The 26,060-nt window shown below is 36.6% G+C and overlaps 3 protein-coding genes across 4 annotated transcripts in view; all 3 read right to left on the reverse strand.

Moving 5' to 3' along the window:
* Positions 1 to 26,060, reverse strand: part of LOC306987326 (uncharacterized protein) — a 214,267-nt gene that overhangs the window by 89,691 nt on the left and 98,516 nt on the right. The gene's annotated exons all lie outside the window — the stretch shown is intronic.
* pex11b (peroxisomal biogenesis factor 11 beta) lies at positions 1,458 to 6,655 on the reverse strand. The gene is made up of 4 exons (XM_079591498.1): positions 6,335 to 6,655; positions 4,664 to 4,779; positions 3,724 to 3,925; positions 1,458 to 3,007 (listed from the first exon to the last, which is right to left on the reverse strand). The coding sequence occupies exons 1-4, from the start codon at positions 6,388 to 6,390 to the stop codon at positions 2,581 to 2,583; spliced, it is 801 nt and encodes a 266-aa protein (XP_079447624.1). The 5' UTR covers positions 6,391 to 6,655; the 3' UTR covers positions 1,458 to 2,580.
* Positions 6,936 to 23,768, reverse strand: rit1 (Ras-like without CAAX 1). Its single transcript, XM_079591512.1, has 6 exons — positions 23,630 to 23,768; positions 21,612 to 21,701; positions 15,744 to 15,800; positions 14,189 to 14,262; positions 12,004 to 12,195; positions 6,936 to 8,642 (listed from the first exon to the last, which is right to left on the reverse strand). Exons 2-6 carry the CDS (start codon positions 21,691 to 21,693, stop codon positions 8,412 to 8,414), a joined length of 636 nt encoding a protein of 211 aa, XP_079447638.1. The 5' UTR covers positions 21,694 to 21,701; positions 23,630 to 23,768; the 3' UTR covers positions 6,936 to 8,411.

The following is a 26,060-nucleotide window of genomic DNA, read 5'->3' on the forward strand; positions in this document are numbered from 1 at the left end:
GCTTTATAATGGGAGTGAATAGTAGGCTAACTGAGATTTTGAAGCTCCAAAAAGCACATCCATCCATCATAAAAGGAATCCATACGGCACCAGGGTGCCAATAAAGGCCTTCTGAAGTGAAGCAATGCATTTGTGTAAGAAAAAATGTCCATATTTATAACATTTTAAACTATAATCACTGTCTCCCGCGGTAACGGTCGTACACAAATAGTTCTTCAATGGCATCACTGTAAAAAAAAGAACCTTTGTGAACCCTTATTTTAAGAGTATTTTATATTTGTCCAACATAGAAACAAGCATGTAGGCTACACAATAATATCATATAATCACACTATATCATACGATTAATTTAAATGTTAATATATAGGAGTTAAAGACACTTAATATAAAGAGGGTCTGTTTATGGACCAGGTAAAAGAGAAAAACAAAACTATAAAGAGTATAGCCTGATAGGCAAGGATGTAGAATGAGATATAAACAGAAACCTAGAGAGCGAGAGAGCATCTGTTATTGGTGACTGTGTGGGTGGTTTTGATGACCACTCTTACCCCCTTCACATCCTGGTCATCATTTATGTCATAAGCTTCCTACTGAAAACACACAAAATCAATACAAAAATCAAGACACGTGTACCTAGCATTTCATATCTGTTCCACCAACGCCCTCTCTTGAGAATCTGCACGCTGCCCAGTATAGCAAACATGTAGGCTTCTGGTCTGGATAATTAAAAGTGATTTTGATCCTGACAGAGAGAACGAGAGGGTTGGGGGGGTAATGCGAAAATGCAGCCATGTGGGAGTGACACAGCATCTGAATCAGTGTGATGTAACTAATGAGAGAGTAGGAGGACAGACCCCCACTGCAGCTTTCACAGCAGGAGGGAATGTGCTTTCAGTCTGTGCCATTAAACACATCAATTACAAACTTCCATAAGGACAATGCATAAGCATGCGATCAACATTAAACACTACAGCGGTTTTAAACTCAGTTTAAATGGTTTTAGTTGGGACATTTTTATGCAATTCATGAATTCAGGACTATATTTTCACACTTAGCTATGTTTATCTTACTCATTTCACATCAACAAAGCCGTCTCAGTGTTCTCAAACAAAAAGTATTTGAGTACTTAAACTATTCGGTCGCAGCTATATGGTTTATTTATCTTATTTTCTTGTCAGAAAGCTGCTGGTTTCCGGTAGTAAATGTTGTGTTATGTTTCCCTCTACTGGTGAGATGCTGCATAGCAAGAAACGACAATGCAGTGATTCAACCATAGACTGTAAAAAAATAGGATTCAACACAAGAACAGATTAATCATTGACAGGCTTCAAATAACTTTGGCAACAAATCTATGACTCTAGCCAGAAAGTTCAAGGAACTTTGATTCGATAGAATGTTTAAAATGGTTGAGATTTAATGCACAATGAAAACTAGGGGAAAGTCAGAGTAGAGAAGAATAAAATTCAAGGCATTATTTATTTCAAAAGTTAGATTACCGGTAAACAGCTCCATCATGTCAACATTCAGTGGTGCATAGTATTAACATTTAGGAAGTTTCAAAATATTAAGTTTAAAAGAAAACAGTCCATAAGTCACATATACATAAGCTCCTGGCTCAAGGCTAAAAAAACAAAACAAAAACAAAATCATCTATATAACAGCAGTGTCAGTGATGTAGTTTTTTCAAATTATTGTATAATTTTCCAAATCTTTTTTGGTTGATATTTCGTTAATCACACCAACAACAAAAAAGTAGTAAACTCCTAGTTTTTAAATTACTTTGATAACAAAATGACGAGGTTCACATCTGCAGGAAGTGAAAAGCAAGAAACAGCTTCAAACAGATACAGATTTAGAAAGAATCTACTGGATCAAAACAATTATTTTTAACCGTAACCGTTTTATCATTGTACAATAATGTTTGGTAAGCACAGTTTTTGACACAAAGGGGTTTGCAAATGGTTTAAGCTCTGTAATTTAGGGTGAATTTCATGAGAACAGTATAAAAAATATATTTTAAAAAAATTAGCTGGGTGATTTTTTAACAAATCTAAAGGGGGGGGCATGGGAATGAACACCAAGTCTTACTCAAGGTTAATCCTTTTTTTTTTTGCTGTACATTTGTAAAGGTCATGATAGTATTTATTGTACTAGATATTAAATCAAAAACATTTTTCATTTTGGGATGAAACGTGACCATGACATTTCTTCACGTGATTCACCCTTCAGTCAGAGAAACGTATGATTCTGAATAGTAAGTATAGTAAGCGTACCATTTGTAGTTCTGTGCTTTTACCACACTAGAACTGAAAACTACACCGTTATGGTGACAGACTAGGACATTTTCAGACTTACATTCCTTTAAACAGACTTTAATATCTGTTTAACAAAGATTTTTTGTTTGTTTTAATCAGATTAGGCCAGATCTTGTTTTCAGTTTTTCCACAAAGAAAAACGGTTTTGAATGTGCAATTAAACTGGTATAAAGGAGCACACATTCTTCTTTCCATTATCAACACAACCTCAAGAGAGGTTCTCTTTAGAAACAAAGCAACAGGATATGTAGTTGTGATGTGTCCCTCAGGGCTTGAGTTTGAGCCAGGGGTGAACTATAGTGAGAATGGACAGGATAGAGGACGTGAGGCCACAGGCTCCCACAAAGCCTGACCCCGTGGGGTACAAACCCAGCCGGTCCAGCGGTATGAACACGTCACACAGGTTCTTCAGGAGGTCCAGGAGCAGCGGAGGGTTGTTGCGCAGCACAGTGATCAGGAGACAGAACTGCTTGTTGAGCCTGGCCGTGAGCATCGGGAGGGGAGGCAGGGGAGACATCGCTGAGGAAGGAGACGGGCTTAAAGGGAACTCTCCGTTCTCTGGGGTCGGCGTGAGGGAAGACGGACTGGAGTTAAAGCTTTTAGCTGAACTGCTGCGGGACTCTCTCTCCATCAGCAGACGGATTTCATACGCGTCTCGGGTTAAATTGAGGATGAGTGCGAACAAATAGTATCTGTTTACAGGAAGTGAGAGAAAGTCAGGTTATTAAATTAAACATAATACAAATAAAAACATTTCGCATTGTGCTCAAAAAAATAAAAAATCCAACCATAACCATATATTTTAGTAAAACAGGGTGATGCAAATTCACAGAAGTTAATCAAATTTTCACACGCAAAGCCTAACTTAATGCGTGTATGTGTATTATCATTATGATTGTTAAATATTATACAATTAACTTCAACCGAAAAAAAAGAAGAAATAAATTATATATATAACGTATTTATATTATTATTAAGTTTACCTGATGTACTAAAACCAAAATAAAAATGTATAAAAACTATACAGGCATATTAAAAAAAAAATAACAATAATAATAAATGAGTAAAGGTCCTTGCACACTGAGTGCGACATTTTTGCATTTACTTTTTAATGTGCATCAGACGCGAATTTCGGACTCAGTGTGCAAGGACCTTAAAACGAACTAATATTGAAATAAAACAGAAAATATAAAACTAATGCAAAATATTAATAAAAACTATAACAGTATATCAACACTAAAATAACACTAAACACTAAAATTACGCACACACACACACACAGTGTGTGTGTGTGTGTGTGTGTGTGTGTGTGTGTGTGTGTGTGTGTGTGTGTGTATTTAATTATTTTAATAGGAAATAGTTTTAAAAAGCTGATTTTGCAATGAAAACAACTGAAACTAGCACTCACCTAAACGACCTCTGGCTCCATTTGTTTTGGTCCAGTTCGGGCAGCAGTCCTGTTTTGCCGGCCCACAGTACATTATCACAGGCAAAATACATAGCTCTGTTGAGATGGGCCACTGTGATGCAGAGACGCAGCACGCAGTCGGACAGATGCACAGTGCGTTTCGCTGCTTCCAGAGCTTCAGCGGAGTTCCCCAACCGCATCACTGAGACAAACACACGGACAGACTCCATCAATCAAACACTGAGCCATATTAACATAACTAGATTCTGTGAGTTAAAAAGACATTAGCCAACAGGGGACACTTTATGGAACCACTTTATTAATAGTACTGGTAGGCATAATACATCTAAATTAACCCTCAGAGAACCTTTAATATCTTTAGGAAGATATTAGATATATTTAATTTAGGCAAAAATTACATTGGGGTTTAATGTAGAAAAAACGTATGCAATTTAGGGTTGTAAAATTTCATTGATACACATACATACATACACACATACACACACACAGACGCATACATGCATGCATGCATACATACACACACACACACACACACACACACACACACACACGCACACTTACACACGATGTCAATTACTATTTTTCTATTCCAAATAATCAATTACATAATGGCAGTTACTGTTATATGCAAACCATTTTGATAAGAGTCAGCTACTCTTATGTGTAGTTTTTACCCATATTTAATACAAAATTGGGTATTATAATGCTTTTTACAAACGCTGCTATTCTGCATCTCTCAGGGTTAATAATGTTATTAATTATATTTTACAGCAGACTCGCATTGGACTTTCTCTTACGAAAATTTGCAATTCAGTAAATTCCACCCCTGCCATTCCAATCCAGCCTTCTGTCAATTCAAATTCTCTTATCAAAACCCAAAAGTCAAAAGAGACTTCTGACCACTGCCTCTCAAACGTACACTTCCTGGTAAGGCTCATGTGGGCTTCCAGCTGTTTAATGGTGCTGAGCAGCTCTGTTCTGGCTCCTCCTCTCTGCAGCGTGTAGCCCAGCAGTGTGCAGGCGTACTGGGCAGCCCTGTTCAGACACAATCAATTATTGAAAATGAGCATTTGCACTGCACCAACATTCATTTGGACAGTTACATCCTTACTAATGTCTGAATATCTTTGCATTAGATCAGGGGTTTTCAAACTTTTTGATGTAACGGACCCCTAAAAATTATGTTCCCTTTGTGAGGGAAGTATTCAAATACAGTTCTGCTCATAAGTTTACATAGCTACCCTTGCGGAATATGCAAGATGCTAATAATATTTTTTATTGTAAATGAGAGGGGTCATATTCTTTTTGTATTATCCTGAATAAGCTGGTTTACAGAACTGATGTCAAAATGTAGTCCACAAGATAAAATAATTGCTGAATTTACACAAATGACCCTGTTCAAAAGTGTACATACCCTTGAATCTAAATACTGTTAGTTTTTACCTGGATGATCCATGACTTGTTTCTTGTTTGTTTGGTTTTTTTGTGATAGTTGTTCATGAGTCCAGAGCAGTTAAACTGAGCACCGTTTCTACCATCTTCTGTATATTTGAACCCGTTCCCATAAGTGACTGTATGACTGCACACTGAGGACAATTGAGGGATTCATACATAACTATATTAAAAAGGTATGAGCAGAACTGTAAATGTATTTATAAAAACAAAATGCAAGAAATATACGTAAAATATTGTCTGGAAAAATACTTTATTTTCTTACTTTTAATTAATTTGACACTGTATCCTTTTTTTTTTACCCACCAGAAATATGAACCTAAAGAGAAACATAAAATATAATAAACTAAAAAAGAGCCATTAATATCAGCATTCAAAAAATTCAGAAAATTAGAAATCCGTCATTAGAAATCTGAATAAAACAGCAATAATGTCATTCTGTAACAGTTTATTTTGTAATAATTATTTAGTTTTAGGTAACACTTTATTTTACAGTTTCCTTGTAACATGTTACACATAGCCTATGTATGCATAATTACTAATCCTAAACCAAACCCTAATCCTAATCCCAACCGTAAATACATGTTGTTAATTAAGATTACTCAGTACTTCAATGTATAATTGCACTGCAAGGACATCTAAAATAAAGTGCAACCTGTTTTTATTATTACTATCAGCTTTTTTTATACAAAAAATACTGAACTTTTCTGTGGACCCCCTGGGGGCCGAGAGACCCCAGTTTGAAAACCCCTGCCTGATTAGGAACCATAACAAGTGGCGTCTGCGCTCAAATGCCTGATTGCTTGGTGATATGATCGTTCTTTCTTTGTAAATTATGCCTTTATAGTAAAATTATAGTACACATGAAAGTTACGGAGGTAATTTTGAAATGAATGAGTTGGACCGGGACTTAAAGGCACAATACCATAATCAAAAACATTGTTCAACACGTGCTTTGTTGTTAGTTTTACTAATTGTTAGGTAGATGGGGAAAAAATATAGACTCCAACTTCCAATACAACACTTTCAAGTATCTTAACAGGCTTCAAAGTTCACGTAGTCAAGGAAACATGTAGTACGTACATGTAGTGGTAGTGCTGTAAGCATGTAAGCATGCATGCAGTGAGTGTTTGTGTACCTGAACACGCGTTCTTTGGCTTGACTCTGCGAGCTGAATCTCACCCATGACTCCATCGTGCACACACAGGGCCTGTGCGTCCTTCACGCGCGTATGCACTGATATTCCCGGCGCCAGATACAGGTTAACCAAGCTGACCGTTAAGATCCTTGTTGTTTTCAGACAATACGTACTTTTGAGAGCAGTCTGGTGCTGGAGGTATGTTGCATACTTGCTCTGTTGCACTTGATGTTTTTGTCGCTTTGACAGTTCGTCCGTGAACGGCAGCTGAAGAGGGACACGCCGTTCGCGTTTGGATTAAAATCGCATCATGCACTTGTCATTGAATAACACGGCGAGTCGCATTTTGACAGATGGGGTTGAGAAGTCAGAGAGGGCAAGAAAATAACCTGACTATTTATTTTGTATTAAACTAGATAACTTTAATTTGTAACGACAAGTTAAGCTTTAATATGAAACAATAAAAGCTTTATGAATTTACTATAAGTTTCTGGCGACTAGCCACCAGGGGTCGCCAAAATTAAAAGGTATAGATTTAATATTACAGATCACAACTATAACTAGTAGAAATAATAATAATAATAATAATCAGACTATTTAATAGATTGGTAACGTGATTTTTATTTGAGAATCTCAGATGACAATAAATAAAGGAACATATAGTAAAACCATTCTGGTTAAAAATTTAAAATAAAATCTAATACCGGTAATCACACAAAAAAAGTAATAACATTAATTTTCCATGAAATGCCAAAATGAACAGACATACCATTCAAATTTGATGCGTAGTAAGTGCACAGCATGTGAACGAGGAAATCCAGATAAGGACTCACCTTCTTAAGCCACAATAAGGTGTTTCATTTCTGACATTGACTACAGAAACCACTGGAATAAAAATGACCCTGTGTAAAAAGGAAACATTTTTGCTTTCCATCGTAATCAAGTTAGTAATTCTGTTAATGTGCTAAAAGGTGGACCTGAATTTTGCTCCGCTCAGCAAGATTTCACAAAGTCATTCATACAGTGTATTTTGCAGCTACATCATACAGCTCAGTCTCCATCAAACGCACTGAATCTCACAGAACCTTCAATAACATGTCCAAGTCATATTTCAGATAATAAATTATATTTTCATTCAAGAAGATTATGGCTTTTTAGGAGCATTTTTGCATTGGGACGTTATTTTCATGACTATAAAGCAATTCCCCCTTTTTAATTTGCATTACCCATAATCCCCCCCCAAAAAAAGATAATTCTTGTTACGGTAATATGAATGAAATCTATATTTAAATTGTACAATATTACAGTAATTAGAATCTAATAAGAATCTTTTTTGGGGGGTGAAATGTGACAGGCATTTTATTGTAAGATGTAGTTTTTGAAAAGCTATAAATAAGAGTTGCAAATTAAACCCTCATTTTCATTTTAAAACTACAGCAATTGTTTTTAAAAGCATCTAACAGAACTACAGCCATGTTAAAGGAATGGTTTACAGTACTCAATATACTGGCAGATTCATATTTCTACCATAAACCCTTGCCTATTCACCAACCTCTGCACACACTTCGCTCTTTCTTTCTACTCTGCACATGCTCTCTGCTCTCTTAAACTCATTTGACCTTCATATTTTCCTGCAAGCAAATCTCTCTGACGTGACCTTACCTCTATTCACTTCAGTCTTTTCAAAACACGTGTGGCAAATCCTTCCATGCCGTGTTTTTTTCTACATCCCATCAGTTAAAAAGAGGTACAACATTCCCCCTGACATTCACTTTCACAAAGTATAATGCTGTCTAAAAAAGAAAAGAAAAAAACTACTGTCAAGTTTAATATTTCTTTCTTAATCTCTAATATCAGTAAATCAGCCCACGTCCCATTGACGAGTGAGTGTGTCCTGCACAGTAAGGGTTGTAGTCTAACCAAAATGATTGGGAGCGCATCATTGCAAACAATCAAATATGAACTATAAATACAGTTCCCTAACCATCTGAAAGAGGTGGGACTAATACAGCTGTAGGTGAGAGAACCATCATCCGGAAGGCCACGGTTTTCGAGCATGCTCTTCTCTGTGGCACTCTCAGTGCTCGGACTGCTGTTTCTTATGGAAGGGGGCTTTAAGGCGACTCCAGAAAGAATGGCTGCGTCGGGTTTTCCTCTCGCTTCCCCGCACCATCTCGGCCTCGCGCTGGCGGATCTGACGCACCAGTGCGGCAAACACCTCGTCGATGTAATAACGGAACGCTGCGGAGGTCTCGAAAAACGGGCACTGGAACTCTCTCGCCAACTGTTTGCCCTCTTCGACAGACACCTGAAAGTGTAAGGGCAAAATAAATGAATACATGTAGAACAATAGTGTCACATTGTTAATGTGTTTTGTTCTGTGTTGTGATCTTGTTTCCCCGTCTTTGTGATTTTTGGTTTAGTCCTGTTAGTTTTTCCCTGTCTGTTTAATTAGTAATTCCCGACACCTGCATCTTGTTAATTTTCCCATTAACCCCAGTTCTTTTAAGCCCTGTGTTTTCCCTTAGTGTTTGTTGGTCGTCGTCGGTATAAGGTAGTGTTCTGAAGTCCTTGATTGTTTTCTGTTATTCCTGAGAGTTTATTCATTTAATAAACTAACTGCATTCGATTTACCCGAGTAAATATATATATATATAAGTTTATAAAAGTTATATATGACAAATGTTTGGGCTCAGAGTCTCTTTTGCTCATCAAGACTGCATTTATTTGATTTTTTTTAAAAAGTAAAACAGTAATATTGTAATATAGTAATTACATTTATTTATTTTAATTTGAAATAACTTCATTTGAATAACATAGAAATTAATACAAAATACTGAAAACAGGTTAGTATTTTTGTGTAAACTGATTAGTTTTTAACTAAAAAGAACAGCATTTAATTGAAATCAGAAAGATGATTTCATAACATTATTGATGTCTTAATTTATTTAAAAAATCTCACTGACCTTAAACTTTTGAAAGGTATACATTGTATATATATATATATATATATATACTATACATAAAAGTACAAAAATACGGTACACTTTATTTTAAAATGTCATTGTTTCAAGTCAAGTCATCTTCATTTATATAGCGCTTTTAACAATGTAGATTGTTTCAAAGCTGCTTTACAGAGATAAACGGATAATTTAAGGTAACAGATTGTTTTGGCTTTATAGCGGTTCTTGAATAATGTTATTTTCCAGCTAAAGTTAGTTTTGATTGATTCACTTCCGTCAAAATGATAATTTGTTATTAAATTAGGGGCCGCTAAGAAGACACCGTTCTCTCTAAACAGACTTTAAACACGAACCTGTGATAAACGCAGATGGCGCTCACGTGCGCATCAAGAATTAATTCTATAGTTATGTGCGTTTGAATATATGTGTGCAGGTTTGTAATTCCCTACAAACCAAGCCTTAACAAACTACTTGTCTTGCCTATAAATTTTGATACAGAATTTTATTTTATTTTATCACTTCGGGGTAGGTACGCGGACCGAATTTTCCCACAACGCTTTATCTGTAGAGTGGCAAAAGGATCCTCCATAGGGAGAGGCTAGTTGGCACTTCAGCACTGTGTGTACTACAGTGTAATTATATATTTAAGTACTAAGTAATATTAAGCAACTACATGTACTTACTGTATAGGGGGTAGGATTAGGATTTGTTTGAGGGTTAGTTGCACGTAATTATGAATAAATTACTGTTATTAATATGGTAAGTACATGTAACATATGTAACAAGGACACTGTGAAATAAAGTGTAACCCAAAAATATATTGAGTACTATAAAACATTTTCACAGCATTTCTTAATCTGTTAATTTAATGTTAATGTTAATCAACCACTATCTAGCAACCACACAGCAACGCCCTCACAACCACTGTGGTGAATTGGTTCTAGAATTGTCATTCTAGAATTGGTTGTTCAGTGGTTTTGAAAATATACCAGTTATATTAAGGTAGAGTAAGAATCTTTCCAGGGCTTCATATATCCCAAATGCACAATGCAGCCTATAGTAAAAAGCTGAGAAAATGTAGTACTTTTTAACTGAATGTGAACAGACTGAGACATCCTTTAAAATCATGGGTCACACTTTAGATTAGGATCCAATTCTCACTATTAAGTTAACTAACTATTAACTACAACTTTTGCCTCAATAAACTAATTGCTGCTTATTGATAGTTAGTAAGGTAGTTGTTAAGTTTAGGAATTATGATTAAGGGATGTAGAATATGGTCATGCAGAACAAGGCATTAATATGTGCTTTTTTTTTTAAGTACTAAAAAACAGCCATGCAATATCCAAGTAATATGCATGCTGATAAGAAACTAATAGTGAGAATTGGACCCTAAACTAAAGTGTTACCAAATCATGTATACAGCCAACAAGAACCTTTGAAAGCGAGGCCATCAAGAAGCCTACAGCGACTCTTCCATGACAGAGATGCTTGTACGAAAGAGTGAAGAACTCATGGTATCTTGGCTAGAGTTCGCCCAAAGGCAATGTGGAGGCCAGGAAGATTATGTGTTCTTCTCAGACAGCACAATACTAGACTATGTTTGGCGCATATCAAACAGAGCACATCACAATGACACATCATCCCTACAGTGAAGCATGGAGGTGGCAGCATTGTGCATTAGGGATTCTTCCCTCTGGCAGGCAATGGAGACATCATAAAGACAGAAAGAACATGGATGGAGCTGAGAACAGAAAAATAGCCTTCAGTGCAATGACTTTGAAAGATGACTTAAAAATGAAAAAGATTAAAGTCCTAGTCAAAATAAAATAATCCAATACTGAGCACTGGTGGAACAGTTTAAATTGCTCCTCATAAATGGAACCCTTCCAGCTGGATAAGAAATGCTCCCAGATGTTTTTTTGTTGTTGGCCAAAACCTGTAAATGAGTTGCATTTGAGCACTTCCGGTTCCATCGTCCTGAAGTTAATGCTTTTTTTTTTCTTTTTTTTCTATGTCTGAAATAAGGTATGTGGTTAACACAAGCGCAAGATTTTTTAATGTTTAATTCTACAACATAAAATACATCAGTAATATCCCTTTGTGATTTTACTTGTCTTGGAAAAGGCAGTTGCTATCAAATGTCCAAATGGGACTAAAGAGGTTGTCTGGGACATTAAACATCATCACGTTGAACACCTTAAACTCATTTACTCACTAGTCCGCTTTTTACAGCCTCGTTGTGTTTATAATCACGCTCTTGTTATATTCCAATTCACACTTTTAGGGAAAATGGTTTGAAATGAAGACTAAAAGAGAGTGACTTTGAAGTTATGCAACCGTAATGTAGTTTGTCAGAGACTAGGTTTAGCTTTTTACTTTAGGATTCATTAAAGTTGTGTTCATTTGTGAAGATTATCATGGTTAACAAAATGTGCAAGAATCATAAACTTATGTTGGTTGCATTTTCAGGTTTTTGTCGAGGAACCCAGGTGAACTTACAGGTTGGCCTACAAAAATACGTCATCACTGCAGTGCTCTATAACTGCTGCCAAAAATATCTATCATTTTAAAGCCTATATAATTTTGTGTTGATGTGATACATCATGGTTCCATAACGTAACACTGCAACAGAATCTGAGGGGGGTGAATATTTATATAAACACTATTTCTATAGGTACAGGGGTCTCCGGTGCATTTTCTCACCTGTCTGAGGTGGACCAGGTCAGACTTGTTTCCCACCAGAACGACGGGGGTGTCCACGGTGCGTCTCACACGGTAGATCAGCTGCTTAAAGTGCCGTGCCTCCTGGAAACTGCGGCGATCCGTGATGGAGTACGAGATGATGAAACCTTCTCCTGCTCGCATGTACTGATCACGCATCGCTGTGAACTCCGCCTGGTTTAAGACAAATACATGAGGCCTTGCTCATCCACCTACCCATGAATATGACAACATCAGTTGATAAATTATAGAAATATTCCAAAGATCAATGCATCCATCAATGCAGCTCAGTCAATAGCATGTATGGCACGTTGTCAATTACCACAGACAGTTTCAACTCCTCCCTCAAGTTGTAAACCAACAAAAATCATATTTATAGTTATTAATTTACAATAGAAGTCTATTGAGTAAATACATCTAATATTAACCCTGTAAACCTAACATAAGACAAATCTTCTTTTTTATATTTAAATGGAACCATTTGTTGAATCTTTAGACAAAAAATATAAAAACATGTTAAAATAAAAGTTTGGTCATATTGCTTTTCTTTGAGTATTATATTTGACACATCATGCATCAAAATATAGCATGATATAGTGAAAATAGGGAGCTCAGAGGCTCTACCATGCAATTTGCAGCAGTTGCTGATATTTATTTGGCCAAAAAGTAAGATGAAATTCTGATAGCTTATAATGTAGATCAATGAGATACTTTCATAAAACTTAAAAAAAATATATATATAGTTTAGCTTCAGCCCTGATAACAACACACCTGCCTGTATCTATTCTAGTAATCCTGAAAACATTGATTGCCTAGTTCAGGTGTGTTTAATTAGGGTTGGAGCTAAACTCTGCAGGACAGTGGCCCTCCAGGACCGGAGTTGCCTATCCCTGCTTTATAGGGTACAGCCCACTTCAAGCACTGATGACAGGAGTTGAAAGTTTATACAGTATATAACTTGACACAGAGGTTATTAAGCAATTTTACCACATTAGTGTTCCGAATTCCGAAGCTGACATAATAATAAATAAATACATAAGTAAATATATGAAGAAATGTAAAAAACAAAAATACATAAATATATACATAAAGAAATATACAAAGAAATGTAAAAAAATATATATTTATTTCCACATTTATGTATAATTGTATATTTTTTTCACATTTATTTATGTATATTTGTATTTATGTCTACATTTACTTATTTCCATAGTGGATAATTTCACATGTACATGCTTCCATGTAGAAATATCTGTTATAAGATCTGTTGAAGATGTGGTCTCTGTTCATGTGTGCCAAGCCATTTTAGAAATCCCAACCCAACCGTTTTACGGCCATGTTCAGGATAAAGAAGAGTATGTATGGTCACCCAATACACATACAGTTAGGGTGATATTAAATTACTGAAACCATGATATAAGATTTTGGCCATATTGCCCATAAGTCATTCATTTCCTGTGTGACTAGCAAAGGCTCACGTTTCGTTTGGTCACACCGAAGGTTTCACTGTGGCCTCAAAGCTTCAGCATTGCCATTCTGAGCTTGATTGCTATGTCTAAGGTAAACCACGCCCCCCTCATTACCATACGAACAAAGAAATGTAGAAATAAATAAATCTATAAATAAATGTGGAAATAAATAAATGTAGACATCAAAACAAATATACATAAATGGGGAAATAAATAAATGAAAAAATAAATAATTGTGGAAAAAATACAATTATACATAAATAAGGAAATAAAAGAATAAATACTAATTTATTTTTGTATATATTTTCCTTGAATGTTTCAACAATGTTACCAATTGAACGTAAACTAGATTATTATACTGTAGGCAAAATTTCATTAAACTCGTGATGAGATGACTAATGTATTTTATAACAGTGTTGAGTGATCCAATGAGGAAAAAGCAGCTGACTCAAGAGAGAAACATTGTGCCTGTGTGCGTTTGTGTCTTGTGAAGTGACGGCCGCAAAGATGAAAACAGAAAAAGGGAAGCGAGACATATTGCTGAAGAAGAACGACCTTCTTATAGTCTGCAAAATAGAGTGTTAAGTTGACTTGACTTCTCTAAACTTTACAACAGAGGTTGTTGCACTTCACTGTCTGTCTGATTCTTGTTTCGTTTTCCATGTGCTCATCTTTATCACAACACCCGTCCCGCCTACCTGTCCTGCTGTGTCCAAGATGTCCAGGTTTGCTGGCTCATCATCAATGCGGATCTGTGTTTTATAGGCATCCTCTAAAAACAGTAAAAACACATGCATGAACATAATGCAATGGTTGATGAGAGATCACAACAACATTAAACAGGTGCATTTAGTAAAGACAGAATATGCACTACTGTTCAAAAATTTGGGGTCAGTAATATATATATATATATATATATATATATATATATATATATATATATATATATATATATATATAAATTACTTAACGTAATTTATGTCACGCAGTTACATGATCTTAGAAGTCAGGAGTGTATCACACTGAGCATCTACAATGGCGCAAGCACCTGTAACTTTGGTAGGAGGATTTTTTTTATTATAAACTATTTCTATTCTATTCTTAATTTAAATTTTTCTTCTCTCTTAAAGTTTTCAACGCACATCGACGCACTGATCGCACATTGTATTTATGTGTCACATTTCAGTACATTCATGTTGTTTCCACACACATTCAGTATAATGTTTTGATTTGTCATGTGTATGTTGCTGTGTTTAGTAATTCTGAATGGATCCATGTACTGTATTATGCAGTCAGGTCAAGGCGGATGGTTTAGGTTTTTATTTGACAATGTGGTTCTGTTCGATATCGCAACTTGACTTGTCTAAAATGTAAACAAGCTCTTTGCTGTTGCACTGTACACATACTATACTGTGAATTCTGAAAAGTTTTTTTCTCTGTAATGTATTTTTTCATGGGTGCTTTGGTGTGTGCATAAATTTATGAATTATTTGAACTCCTTATATTGGTTATTTGGTGTCCTTTTGGAGTCTCCAGGTGTCCTTTTTTGGAAAGACACCTAAAAAAAACTTGCAGAGAACAGTTTTGTGAGAATCCCCCTTCAATCTAATGGTTTACTTTGATGGATATAGTAACTTTGATGGATATAGCAAATTATGACAAAATGAACGTGTTAAAAAGATAAATAGTGTATGGTTAATTCCACGATAAGTGTGCGATTAATGCAGCCTTGGTGAGCATTAGATACTTCTTTCTAAAATGTAAAAAAATCTTACCGACCCCAAACTTTTGAATGGTGTATGAGACAGAGACAGCAAAATAGATTCAACATAGCAAAAAAAAAAAAAATTTGGCTTGTAAAATACCCAATTTACATTGTAAAACTAAATTTGACATCACCTCAAACATAAAATGTGTAATTTCTGTGACACTACCGAAAATGACTGATTGCTCAGGTTGCTCATTCAACTTGGATAGCAGAAATTATTACAACCTTAAAAAGAAAAATGTGTATATATATGTGTGTATTTATATTATTTCCATTAATTTGCATCAAATTAAATATGTCATCCATCTAGGCTAAGGATCAATGGGCCACTTTTTGACAGTCATCCTGAATTCACCATAATTCTTTCTGAAAATACTTTGCTCATCTATACATATGAGGTCACAAAAATGTAACACAATATCAATATGAAAAGTAATATAATAACTAACTGTTAAGTTAAGACGACATGTTATATATTTCCTCACCGATAGTAGGGTCATGATCCTCTGGAAATCTGTGACTTATGAACTGCATGATGATGGCTATGAGACAAAGAGAAAGAGACAAGCAGAGTTCTTATATAATTGTGGTATCATGAAATACAACAAGGATTGTAAACATCTCCCCCTTCTCCCTCATGCGGAGCAAACACACCCTGCTGTCGGCATGTATTTGCTCTGTATGCGCTCTCTGCTCTGTTCCCATGGAGACAGCGATATAAAGAGAGAGTATCAGTCACCCTAAAGAACCTTCTGCAGTGCACTCTCAAACAAGGAGAGCAAAGCTCATGCATCCTCACCAGGTGACCTCCGCTCATCTCCAAGGCAACAGACTCCTGGAGGCGAAGGAAGTTGCTAGGCACCTGCGCCTTCATAACGACCAGATTGAAGCACTGAGCCAACACCCACACTTTTATTGTCTGGCTGCCAGGGACTGTATGTCTACAACTGTAAACCAGCCCACTGTCTGACCACAATAATGGGCTGCAGTGAAAGAGAACGGAGGAAAATATCCCAATAAAAGAGCATGAAGAAATTAGACACAAGGGTCAATCGCACAAAAACGTTTCATGTTGAATTCAAAGGAATTATGAAATTTCTTTTCATAATTTCCATTATTTTAAATGATGATCATATTAACTTGCCAATGCTGTAATATAGCATAGACAATCAGCAGTCTGATTCTTAAAGGAGAACTCCGGTCAATTTTAACATTGAGCTCATTTTTTTGTACATTTGGAGTGCTGTCAATACAGAGAACAACGACAAAAATCAGTGTTGCCTACACCGTGTTATCCTCTTTTTAAAATTTGCACCCTGTTGACTTCAATGGGGCAAGTTTTAAACCTGATTTTATCCTATTAACATCCTTGATGTGTCATACAAGTGCCCAGCCATGTTGAGTGATTCCTTCAGAGTGAACACGAGTGAAGTAGTCGGTTGTCGAGTTCATGCGCATAGGTTTAGTTAGATCACGCGCGTGAACTCGACAATTGACTACTTTGGACTTCGACCGAAAACAGGATGTAAATACAGGTATTTGCGCTGGCTGAAATAACATCATTTTTAATCATATCTTTCACATCTACTGCAGTCAGATTCACTCGTGTTCACTCTGAAGGAATCCCTCAACATGGCTGGACACTTGTATGACACATCAAGGATGTTAATAGGATAAAAGCAGGTTTAAAACTTGCCCCATTGAAGTCAACAGGGAGCACATTTTAAAAAGAGGATAACACAGAGTAGGTAACACCGATTTTTGTCGTTGTTCTCTGTATTGACAGCACTCCAAATTTACAAAAAAATGAGCTCAATGTTAAAATTGACCGGAGTTCTCCTTTAAGTGTCAAACCTCTGGTTCTGTGAGCCTCTGCCTGGCAGTAAGATTAGTGCTACATTGAAGAGATCATTTAGCCTCTGGTTCCTTGTGTTCTGACTCTTCTTCTCCTGTCCTAAAGCCTGTTGTCACCCAGCCAGGACTGGTCTAAGTGGTCACCCTCCCTGCCTGTCAACATGTTGTCTGCCCTGCCCTGCCCTGCCCTGCCCTACCCTGCCCTGCCCTACTGTTTGAACTGTCACGCCTCACTCTCCTTGTAGTGCCCTTTCTACAATCTTGTCAATAAAACATCACTGCTCATTCTGCGTCTGGGTCGTCTCTCTCTCTCTTGCAGAACCGTGATAAATGGGGGTTATGCGCAACAAAACTTCCATAGTCCCTAAGACAGGTTGCATCGCTTCCGGTTCAGGTCTTTTTGTATGTGCAAAGAAATAATTAAAACAAAAAGATCAATTAGAAATGAAGATAAGCTTCACCCCACCGTTTGGTGATATATATATATAAAATCAAAGCTAAATCAAAGGTCATCGCCCACTGAAGTAGAAAATGAAAAATATTATGCTTTTGAGAGCCTCCACAAAATTGACACAGAAAAAAAGGCTTTAAAGGGCACCTATTATGCAAAATTCACTTTTACATGGTGTTTGAACATAAATGTGTGTTGGCAGTGTGTGTACACAACCACTCTACTACAATGATAAAAATCCAACCAGTGTTTTTTTTTTAAAATCCCCATAAATTATAAGCACTGTCTCAGAACTAGCTGTTCTTAGAATCAATGCAATGTGACGTAGAATTGCACAAGCCCCGCCCACGACTGTTGATTGACACTGCAGTTTGAGCATAGACCCTCCCTGAGTGAGCTGGACACAGTCCACCATTGTTTTGACGCTGGAGCAGCTGTAGAATGTCTCCGAAAGCGATTGAGGTGTTTTGTTTTTTGGATGTTAGAATAAACATAGCAGTCTTCATTTACTCTCGTTGTTACTCGAGGATTGATCAGTACAACTGCTCTCGTGATCCAGCTTACAGTCTCCGGAGCGACAGGACTAACGTTTCTGATCACGGCAGAAATGAAAGTGAGAGCGAGCACTTTATGACAGCTCAAGCTCATCGAGTCGTTTTATAGATATACAGTTTACCAGTTTATAAAGCACCCACTGAAAAGGTGTGTATATATTTGTTTACGGTTAGTTGTAACGAGTGTTTTGTGTACTTCGCTTTGTAACTTTATGTTCCATGATAAAAAAAGGAAGAGAGAGAGAGTTTAGATAAGACTTAATGCACACTTCTTATACTGTGTTTATTCTTACAGTGATTTTATGCAGTAAAACTAATGCTTCATCTTTTGTGTGATGTACAATAAACTTAATTGAACTCATCAGTATATTTTGGTCATCATTCAGACGGGTTGTACTACAGCAGGCTTGTATTAATAGTGGAGCAGATGGCATATAAATTATTTATAAACGTAATTAAAATAAACATACCTGTTCTATCTCTATTCAGCATATATTCTCTAGCTCTGTGGGCATTATTGTCCGACTCGAACACCGTTACTGTGAGTTTCTGCTTTGATATCATCATCTTTCTGTGAGATGACTGCCCTGCTCTCAGTAATTGAAGCTCTGAGACTGGCAAGAGCAGCTTCCAAGTCCTCAGTCCTCATCCTGCTAGATCTGTCTGCTGCCTTTGACACAGTTAACCACCAGATCCTCCTGTCAATCCTAAAGATGAAGGGCATCTCGGGAACTGCACTCCTGTGGTTCAAGTCTTATCACTCGGGTAGGTCCTTTAGAGTGTCGTGGAGGGGTGAGGTGTCTAAGACCCAACATCTAGCTACTGGTGTGCCTCAGGGCTCAGTGCTTGGACCACTTCTCTTCTCCATCTACATGACATCACTAGGATCTGTGATTCAGAAACATGGCTTTTCCTATCACTGCTACGCTGATGACACACAACTCTACCTCTCATTCCTGCCTGATGATCTGACGGTAGCCGCTCGCATCTCAGCCTGCCTGACAGACATTTCTGGCTGGATGAAAGACCACCACCTTCAACTAAACCTTGCAAAGACAGAGCTACTTGTAATCCCGGCTAACCCAGCACTTCATCACAACTTCACCATTCAGCTAGGCTCGTCATCCATAACTCCATCAAGATCAGCCAGGAACCTTGGAGTTGTAATCGATGACCAATTGATCTTCACAGACCACATTGCTAGCACTGCCCGGTCATGCAGATTTGCCTTGTACAACATCAGAAGGATCAGGCCTTTCCTATCAGAGCATGCTACACAACTCCTTGTTCAGGCGCTTGTTCTATCCAGACTGGACTATTGTAATGCTCTCCTGGCCGGTCTCCCAGCTTGCACTGTCAAACCTCTGCAACTGATCCAGAATGCTGCAGCTAGAGTGGTCTTCAACGAGCCAAAGAGAGCACACGTCACTCCTCTCCTCACAAAATTGCACTGGTTGCCGGTTGCCGCTCGCATCAAATTCAAGTCACTGACAGTTGCCTACAGAACAACCACTGGCACTGCTCCCTTGTACCTTAACTCATTATTTCAGACTTATGTGCCATCCAGAAACTTGTGCTCTGCAAGCGAGTGGCGTCTTGTGGTGCCATCTAAAAGAGGCACAAAATCTCTTTCTCTGACCTTTACTATGACTGTTCCCTGCTGGTGGAATGGTCTGCCTAACTCAACCAGTCCAATTTTTAAGAAATTGCTGAAGACGTATCTTTTTCGGCAGCACTTGATCAAGTAATACGAACACTTTCTCCTCTATTCTATCTAAATAAATAAAATAAAATAAAATACGTTAGATTGAACTGCGAAGGGTCATAGCACTTACATACTGTTGTCCTACTGCTAGTTTAATTGCTTCTATTGTTCTCATTTGTAAGTCGCTTTGGATAAAAGCATCTGCTAAATGAATAAATGTAAATGTAGATGTAGATGAGATTGTCCTGGCTCTGTGTGCGAGCAGGTTAGGCTCCGCCCCCTGTGTGTGGAACCGCATCTCATTAACTTTTAAAGGAGACACACTAAAACGGTGCGTTTTTCTCAGCCTGTGAAACGGGGCATAATAGGTGCCCTTTAAAAAAAAAATTCACATTTTTAGCCTAATGCTCCAAAAGGTAGGGAGACCAAACAGACACCAAAGAACTAGCGCTGATAAAAGCCAATTTTGTTCCTGCCTCGCGTTGGGGGAAAATCTGTGCTTGAACACACCGAAAGGACTACTGGCGACTGTGAGCTATAGCATGCGCGTTCTATGCCTGCGTGTAAAGAAAATATCTCTATATAAGCAGATATATTCGTCATTCAAAAAGGGAAAGCAAAACTAAGACTGCAGTATACAAACCATAAACAAAGCAGCGCCTCCGTTTTGAATATCAATCATGCTGATCGCGTTCTTTATTCCACTCTGCTCGTGTTATTATGAAAATATTCGTGCAGTGGAATGCTCAAGTAAGATGACGTAAAATTAGAACAGCCTTCTGTCTGGGCCGTCATGACTTCTGTGCTCGCTTTCATAATTTTTGCTCTTATTCTCGTGCACTGACTTGTTTGCTAAACTGAACAGCCAATCAGAGTTCTCGCTCTCACCGACGGCCCAACGCCGATTCTAAATGTTGAATCGGCCAAAAACAAACAAACAATGGCATCCGAATAGAGCCCACTGAAAAAACGATGTCGTCGGTCAACGCTCAAAAAAAGCAATAAAGTGGGGGAGAGATTTTTTTTCTGCCACTACAATCCAAAATGTCATTCCTTGCCACAGTCACCTCTGACTCGATCACTGGCGGATTTGAGCATTATCAAGTGCCTTTCTAGTAGCTCCCTATTTAAGCTACTTAAAGAGGTGGGCTATTTGACCAAAATCTTTAACACAATATGAGAAATTTTCAAGCTCAGTACGGAAAGAAATCACAATGTAGAAATTATTTCTAAAAATATTTCTATACCAAGACATCACTTAAAAGTTTAATTGTTTAATTGGGGTTGGAGCTAAACTCTGCAGGACAGCGGCCCTCCAGGACCGAGTTTGGTGACCCCTGATTTAAGGGATAGTTCACCCAAAAATTATAGTTCACCCTTTTCCTCAAGTTGTTCCAAATCTGTATGAGTTTCTTTCTTCTGCTGAACATACACAAATATATATATTTTGAAGGATGTTGGTAATCAAACTCAAACTCATTCAGGTTTGGAACAACTTCAGGGTGAGTAAGTGATGACCATTTTTATTATTTTACTATCACTTTAATGCATTACCTAGACATAACAGCATACATTTTTGTAAAGCTGCAAGAAAGAAAGAAAGAAAGAAAGAAAGAAAGAAAGAAAGAAAGAAAGAAAGAAAGAAAGAAAGAAAGAAAGAAAGAAAGAAAGAAAGAAAGAAAGAAAGAAAGAAAGAAAGAAAGAAAGAAAGAAAGAAAGAAAGAAAGAAAGAAAGATCAACAACAGAGAGAGAGAAGAAGAGAGAGGGGGAGAGAACTACGCTACTTACCACTTTTGCCCACACCACCCTCTCCTAACATCACCAACTTGTACTCGCGGGAGTGACCCCCTGTGCTCCGTGAGGACTCCATCCAAATCACTGAAACACACATCACACAAAACAAAATCTTGTTTAAATTAATTTGAAAAACTTTAAGATTAAAGGTTTAAGTTTAAAGTATGCTTTAGAGACGAACGGACAGACAGACAGACAGACAGACAGATAGATAGATAGATAGATAGATAGATAGATAGATAGATAGATAGATAGATAGATAGATAGATAGATAGATAGATAGATAGATAGATAGATAGATAGATAGACGTTCCTTGATGATTTGTCAAGTCATCATAATAAACAATAGAACACTCAGTATCTTGTTCCACAGCTGCACTGCTGCATGAATGCGGCCCTGTAGCGGAACATTAAAAAAAAGCCAGAAAAAAAGCACTTGTCGAGGCTGCATTTGACACCCAAGCTTCTGTTTGATGGAGAAGAGGAAGTGAGTCATTATGTCGAGCTATTCATGTGACAAAGCGAAGCATCCAAAGGGTGGGTGTTACATTAACCACGGTCAATAATAGATTATCTGCCAGTGTACCCCTGTCTGATGCATTTTTCCATTGATATTGACTGTGATGTTGCATTAGTTACTTTAGAGCAGGCAGCCCTTCTATGTGATTTCCAACAGTGGAAATAACACTAGACCTGAGTAGCATTTTTTACGTTTTGAGCAACTCTATTTGTTAAATGCAACTCCCCTTACTCTCATTTTGTATATGATGTTTGTTTGATAATATGTTGTGTGTTTGAGTTTTTGTGTTGCTGTCATAATTGATTGTGATTATTTATGGGAAAGCAATTTAAAATGTTATTCATGAAAGAAAAAGTTTTGAGCAGCTCTTGTGGTGTCCAACATTGGATTTAACATTGTTAGTTGATAATAAATGGCTCAGCAATTTATTATCGAATAAATACCAAAAAGGGTTTCAATTATCTAAGATGACAATCATTATTCTACACCCTCTATTATTGTAATTTCGATCAGTCATGAGAATCATAAATTCAACCTATTGTTTCCAAATTTTGGCTGGTAGCTATATTGGACATTCTGTTGCCCCTTATTTACCGTAGTGAACTTTGGGGTACCATATATTACATATAATTTATAGTATTTACACTTTATAATATGTTTATTGTTTGAAAATTGCAAAAACACAAAAATATTAGTTTTAAACTATTCAGATATGATGCAAATTTTGGTAACAATGTTGGAAAAAATATAAACCCAGAAATTTTTCAGAAATAAAGCAGCTACTTAGTTTCTGCCTCGAGCTTCAAAATCAACTGACAGTTTTATTGTAGCTACTTTATTACTGTAACTGTGTAACGAGGTATGTTGGCGGAAACTATGGTTACTATAGTACGTTTGAAAGGGAACTTTAATATAAAGGCCTTTTGTCATTGAGTGGCACAAATGAACCTTGAATCCACCGCGTTAAATATGTCCAAGTTAAAAGGGAAACTTGCACAACCACGAAAAAAAGAGTATTTAAAACTACCAAAAGATGAATATGTTAGCTAGTAATTATTCCATGACCGAGTTTGAAATGAACAGCACGACAGAACTGGATTAACTGCAATGCAATAGTTTGTGATATTAATAGACAGAACGCCTCGACGACATTCATCGAGTTAACCTTTGACAATGCATCATGTGTATAAATAACTTTATTAGTTATAATTTCAACGTTTATTTTATAAACTTTTAGTAATCATCAAAATCGCCGCGAAACTTTTAACACTCTTTAGAAGTTGTTGAAGAACAGCCCACAATTCATCGGTGAGTAAGCTTATACTGCAGCGACAGTTTATTCAAAACAAGCAAGCGAGTCGTTAAAATAAAATAAACTAACGAAACATAGTAACGTTAGCCGCCGACGTTACAGTCATTTTGCTTTTAAAAGTGTGATTCTGTACATGATAAAACAATGATTAGAAGCCGAGTGAGTTACTTGGTGGCTTACCTGTGTCACAGTATCTCTGTCTCCATTGGGACTTTTGTATCGATGCAAATTATGTTTAAATATTTGATGTTAGAAAATTCCTGCCATACAATTCTCACTGTAAACATACAAAGCCATGGACGACTGGAGCAGCGTGCAGATGCTGGGTCCTAAAGCCCGCAAATTACATACAGGCCATTGACAATGACAAAGTAGAACCCTAACATAATAAGTTATAGAATGAAATATTATCATAAATAAATGTACATACATAAATCAATTAAAGACTAGGCTAGTTAGTACAGTTATTTTTACTTCTGTAAAACTATAATAAATTAAAAGTGTATGAGTAAAGATATATACAGTATAATAAATATATGGTAGGCTATATAATCTCCATCTTAAAAAGCTTTATGAAACATTTTTATCTTGTATAAATTGTGTTTTGATGACAGTGGTAGCTAAAATACTGTGTTGGTCATGTAGCTGTAACGACTGAGACAAATCAGACACAATTATTTGTTATATTTAACAAATAATCTTTAAAACTCACTCTGGGATATATGGTCCCTTCCCCCCAACTATGGAAAGAACCATGACTACCATCAGATAAGATGGTTTTATTGCTGTTAAAAAAGTGGTCAAGACAGAAAGAGACCTTAAAACGGACTTCCTGCATTCATTTATAGACTAACTGATCTATAAATAAGCATCCCAGAACATTGTGTGAATGATTTACTGTCTTGTGTAGTATCTTTTAATTATATTATTATTATTATTTAGATACTGTGTATTTTATCATCAAACCAACGGTCAATGTAACCTCACGTTTGGTCTCTATTGGTAGACTACTTTGAAGATCGAAATTACCGTGTGATATGTCGATAGCTGCGCAACATATTAGTATTACAATAATTTTTTATAGTTTCTTCATCAGCAACTAATTCAGCTGCACATAAGCACGCTAAATTCAATATGTTCATCAAATAAAGTGATCATTTCTCTTGAGAAACTTTTGACTGAACCGCTCAATTAATATGGATTAGTTTTACGAGCTCTTTATGAACTTTTTGATGCATCAAAGTGGTAGTTGCATAGCTTTCAACAGAGGGACAGAAAGCTCTCAGATTTCTTTAATTTATTTATTTGTGTTCTGAAGATGAACAAAAGTCTTATGGGATTTGAACGACATGAGGGTGAGTAATTAATGACAGAATTTTCATTTTTGGGTGAACTATCCCTTTAAGTGGTGCTCAAATGTATTTCATAAGTACCGTGTCCGTGGATGTACTTATAAGTACCCCCCCCCCCCCCCCCCCAAAAAAAACCCATGGTTAGTGAACAGTTTTCTTGTAATGTAGTTATTATCAAGGCCTTGTGTGTAGAACCCTATATTTTAAGATAGCATGAAATTGAAGCTGTCATAGTTTTTTCTTCCCTATTGTGATGTATATCCAAGTGAAACAGCTTCTCAAACAAGAAAAAAAAAGGTCTATCGGGAAATGACTGGATGGTTGTGGTTTGCTTTTGCTGTGATCTCATGTGAGTGACAGGTTCCCCCACCAGTAAACATCAGAGAAGAGATGATGCTGCTAGATGGAGGGCAAGTTATTTAGAAGAATATGAGGAATATGAAGAATTGATTACAAATAAATGATATGTATGGATAAATTGTTTATAATAAATACTGCAATATTCCATTAATAAAGATTTGTCAATTTTGATTTCATGATGACTGTAAGTCTGTATCATAAGAAAGATACACTGTAAAACCAAACAGTAATATTAACAGTTCACTGCTCTCAAATAATACCGAAACTTGAAGTGGCTTGAAGGACTGAAACAGAACTCAAACTGAATGAGTTATAGAACATTTCTGGATCCCAGAATGATAATTGAATAATAATTGTATAGTTAAGTTAATTAATCATCAATTAAGTGGTGATTGATCATTAGTGATGAACACCTGCTGTCAACAAGCAGAATCACTGAAGGAAAGAGAAACACAAGAAATACAAGGTTTAAGGTCACCATGATGGAGAATGGAGATCAGCGTGTACTTTAGTTGGGCTCTTGACCCTTGTATGTTGGAGTACAAGTTTTTTCTTTGGCTGCTGTAATTGAGTGTTTATAAAACATTTCTTATAGCACCATATTCAAGGAAAAGTATGTTCGGGTGATGATGGTCAGGGTTTGATGATGACAATCATCACCTAATGATTTGATTCACTGATTTCATTCAGCGTCTAATTTCTGATTATGTTATTAGTTGTATTTGAAACTACAATTTTACATCATAAGAACTAGCAATGTTATGACTATTACAGAGTATGAAGGATTTTACAGAAAATGTAATTCATCACCAAAAGTAACACAGATATCAAGAATCAGCATATGAATCTCAACAATGGTGACTATTAAAAAAATATTCATACAGCAATGCATGCTGGGT

This window comes from Phoxinus phoxinus (genome assembly GCF_949152265.1).
Source record: "Phoxinus phoxinus genome assembly, chromosome: 19".
Lineage (NCBI taxonomy): Eukaryota > Metazoa > Chordata > Actinopteri > Cypriniformes > Leuciscidae > Phoxinus > Phoxinus phoxinus.

Excerpts from the sequence above, each read along its gene's own strand:
- pex11b (XM_079591498.1), bottom strand. The coding sequence starts at position 6,390 with ATGGAGTCATGGGTGAGATTCAGCTCGCAGAGTCAAGCCAAAGAACGC. Across the intron at positions 4,780-6,334 it reads GCCAAAGAACGCGTGTTCAG|GGCTGCCCAGTACGCCTGCA; the intron begins GTACACAAACAC and ends GTGTCTGAACAG. Across the intron at positions 3,926-4,663 it reads CATGAGCCTTACCAGGAAGT|TGATGCGGTTGGGGAACTCC; the intron begins GTACGTTTGAGA and ends TGTTTGTCTCAG.
- rit1 (XM_079591512.1), bottom strand. The coding sequence starts at position 21,693 with ATGGAGTCCTCACGGAGCACAGGGGGTCACTCCCGCGAGTACAAGTTG. Across the intron at positions 14,263-15,743 it reads GGATCATGACCCTACTATCG|AGGATGCCTATAAAACACAG; the intron begins GTGAGGAAATAT and ends TACTGTTTTTAG. Across the intron at positions 8,643-12,003 it reads ACCTGGTCCACCTCAGACAG|GTGTCTGTCGAAGAGGGCAA; the intron begins GTGAGAAAATGC and ends TTACACTTTCAG.